Source organism: Hibiscus syriacus, unplaced genomic scaffold (genome assembly GCF_006381635.1).
Source record: "Hibiscus syriacus cultivar Baekdansim isolate YM2019G1 unplaced genomic scaffold, ASM638163v2 tig00113337_pilon, whole genome shotgun sequence".
NCBI classification, from domain to species: domain Eukaryota; kingdom Viridiplantae; phylum Streptophyta; class Magnoliopsida; order Malvales; family Malvaceae; genus Hibiscus; species Hibiscus syriacus.
Window position 1 is genome coordinate 676451 of NW_024063456.1, and position 1881 is coordinate 678331.

Below are 1881 nucleotides of genomic sequence, written 5' to 3' on the forward strand. Positions count from 1 at the left end.
TTAGATTATATTTATAATATACAAATATAAATACTGCATACAGTGAAGCACTAATTGAGAAACACGCATCTTAAGAGTTAAAACTGTTATACTCGAGCAGCCAATCAAACATCATTTGTTGGGGCAAGTATCCAATGCATTCGAAGCGAGTAGTACACACTGGCTACTAGAGCGTGTGAGGCTTTTGTTCCTTGGGGACCAAGCAGCATCGGAAGACCGAACTCGTTTTAGAGGGGAGTTTATGACACGTGTCACTCATAAAGATATGCAGAGAGTCCCGGTTTTGTAACCATCGCTCATTCCTTTAAACCATTAGTTATCTTAATGATTATATAATTTTGAACACATTTTAACAATCGATTTTTTTAAAAAAAATTAAAGAAAGAGAGAGAAATAATAAACTAATTAAGGGAGTTTTTACTCTTGATACTCCTATAAAACAGTGATTCTTGGTAGTTTGACTCTTCCTTGCAACTGAACTCCCCTGTTCATCTTCTAGTATCTCGCCCTTTAATTTCGTTCTACAAAAAAGTTTCAGTTTTTCTTTTACAGATTCAAAATCCCATCTTTCATGTTAAATACTTGAATTGAATCCAGAGTGTTTGTGAACGATACTAACAAGCTACTGAAGCCATCGAGGAAGCGGTTTGCCATGGAGTCCAAACCCAAAGCCCCTAAAGTTGTTCGGATTTACGTCACCGACGGCGACGCCACGGATTCTTCCAGCAACGAAAGCGAAAATGGTAGACGAAAGAAAGTGAAAAGGCATGTGAGTGAAATCAGGTTCCAATACTGTTCATCATTCAGTTCCACCAAGCAATCGAAGGAGCAAAAAAATATCAGATCAAAGAAGCAGCAGCCACAACGACAACAACGGCAATGTTTATCTAGCGGTGTGAAGTACCGCGGTGTCCGACAAAGGCCTTGGGGAAGATGGGCGGCTGAGATCAGAGACCCAACGAGTCGGAGCAGGGTCTGGCTCGGGACTTTTGACACTGCTGAACAAGCTGCCTTGGCCTATGACAGGGCAGCGATTCGATTCAAAGGTCCTGGGGCTCTTACAAACTTTGATCTTGAAATGATTTCCGAGTATGATTCCGGCCAAGAATCACAGTCTCTCTGTTCACCTATTTCTGTTCTCAGATTCCAATCCAATGAAGAAGCTGAACTTCAAACAGAATCCGAGTCGAGAGATGAGTCTTTAGAGAGAACAGAAACTGGATGGAGCCAACTGTCAGATGACTATTTTTCAACAGATCCAGGGGTTTTATATGATCGCTTTGATTCTGATATCCCTGCACCAATATTTTTCGATGAAATGAGGTTACCAGAAGACAATAAATTGGGACAGGAGGATTATGCCGATATTTCTGTTAAATTAGATGTCGATTTCGGCTCTTGTTCTTGGGATGTCGATAATTACTATTAAGATCAGACTAGTTTTTCCCGGAAACAGTTCCCGGGACTGAAGTGGCTGCTAAATACTTTTACCGTCCGTAATTTTATGTGATTTTGATGGTAAATTCCGAGTGGAATTTTGGATACATTTTCCAGTTTTTCTCGTCTCTTCTAGTGTGTTTCTCTGCTGCTGCTGCTGCTGCTGCTGCTACTACAGTATGTAAAGAAATGCCAAGTAAAATGTAAATTCTCTTGATTTATTTTGGTTATTGAAATCCTTTGCTTTAAGATGTTTTTTCTTGTCTGGGTATTTGATGGGGGTGGGGTGAGATATTTTATTTATTTTTGGTTTTTACTTGTTAAATCTTCATTGGCGGGGGACTCGAAAGGCTGACAAGTTAAGCTAAAGTTGGGTTCCCATGTTCAACGGTTCGCCACCATGGACACTTGTTAGCCATAAACTCATTTGAGCCTTTCTTTTTA

General features: G+C 40.1%; 1 protein-coding gene across 1 annotated transcript; it reads left to right on the forward strand.

The window, feature by feature from the left end:
- Window positions 1-431: 431 nt before the first annotated feature.
- LOC120186214 (ethylene-responsive transcription factor CRF6-like) lies at window positions 432-1643 on the forward strand. The gene has a single exon (XM_039190206.1). The coding sequence runs from the start codon at window positions 653-655 to the stop codon at window positions 1427-1429; it is 777 nt and encodes a 258-aa protein (XP_039046137.1). The 5' UTR covers window positions 432-652; the 3' UTR covers window positions 1430-1643.
- Window positions 1644-1881: the final 238 nt, after the last annotated feature.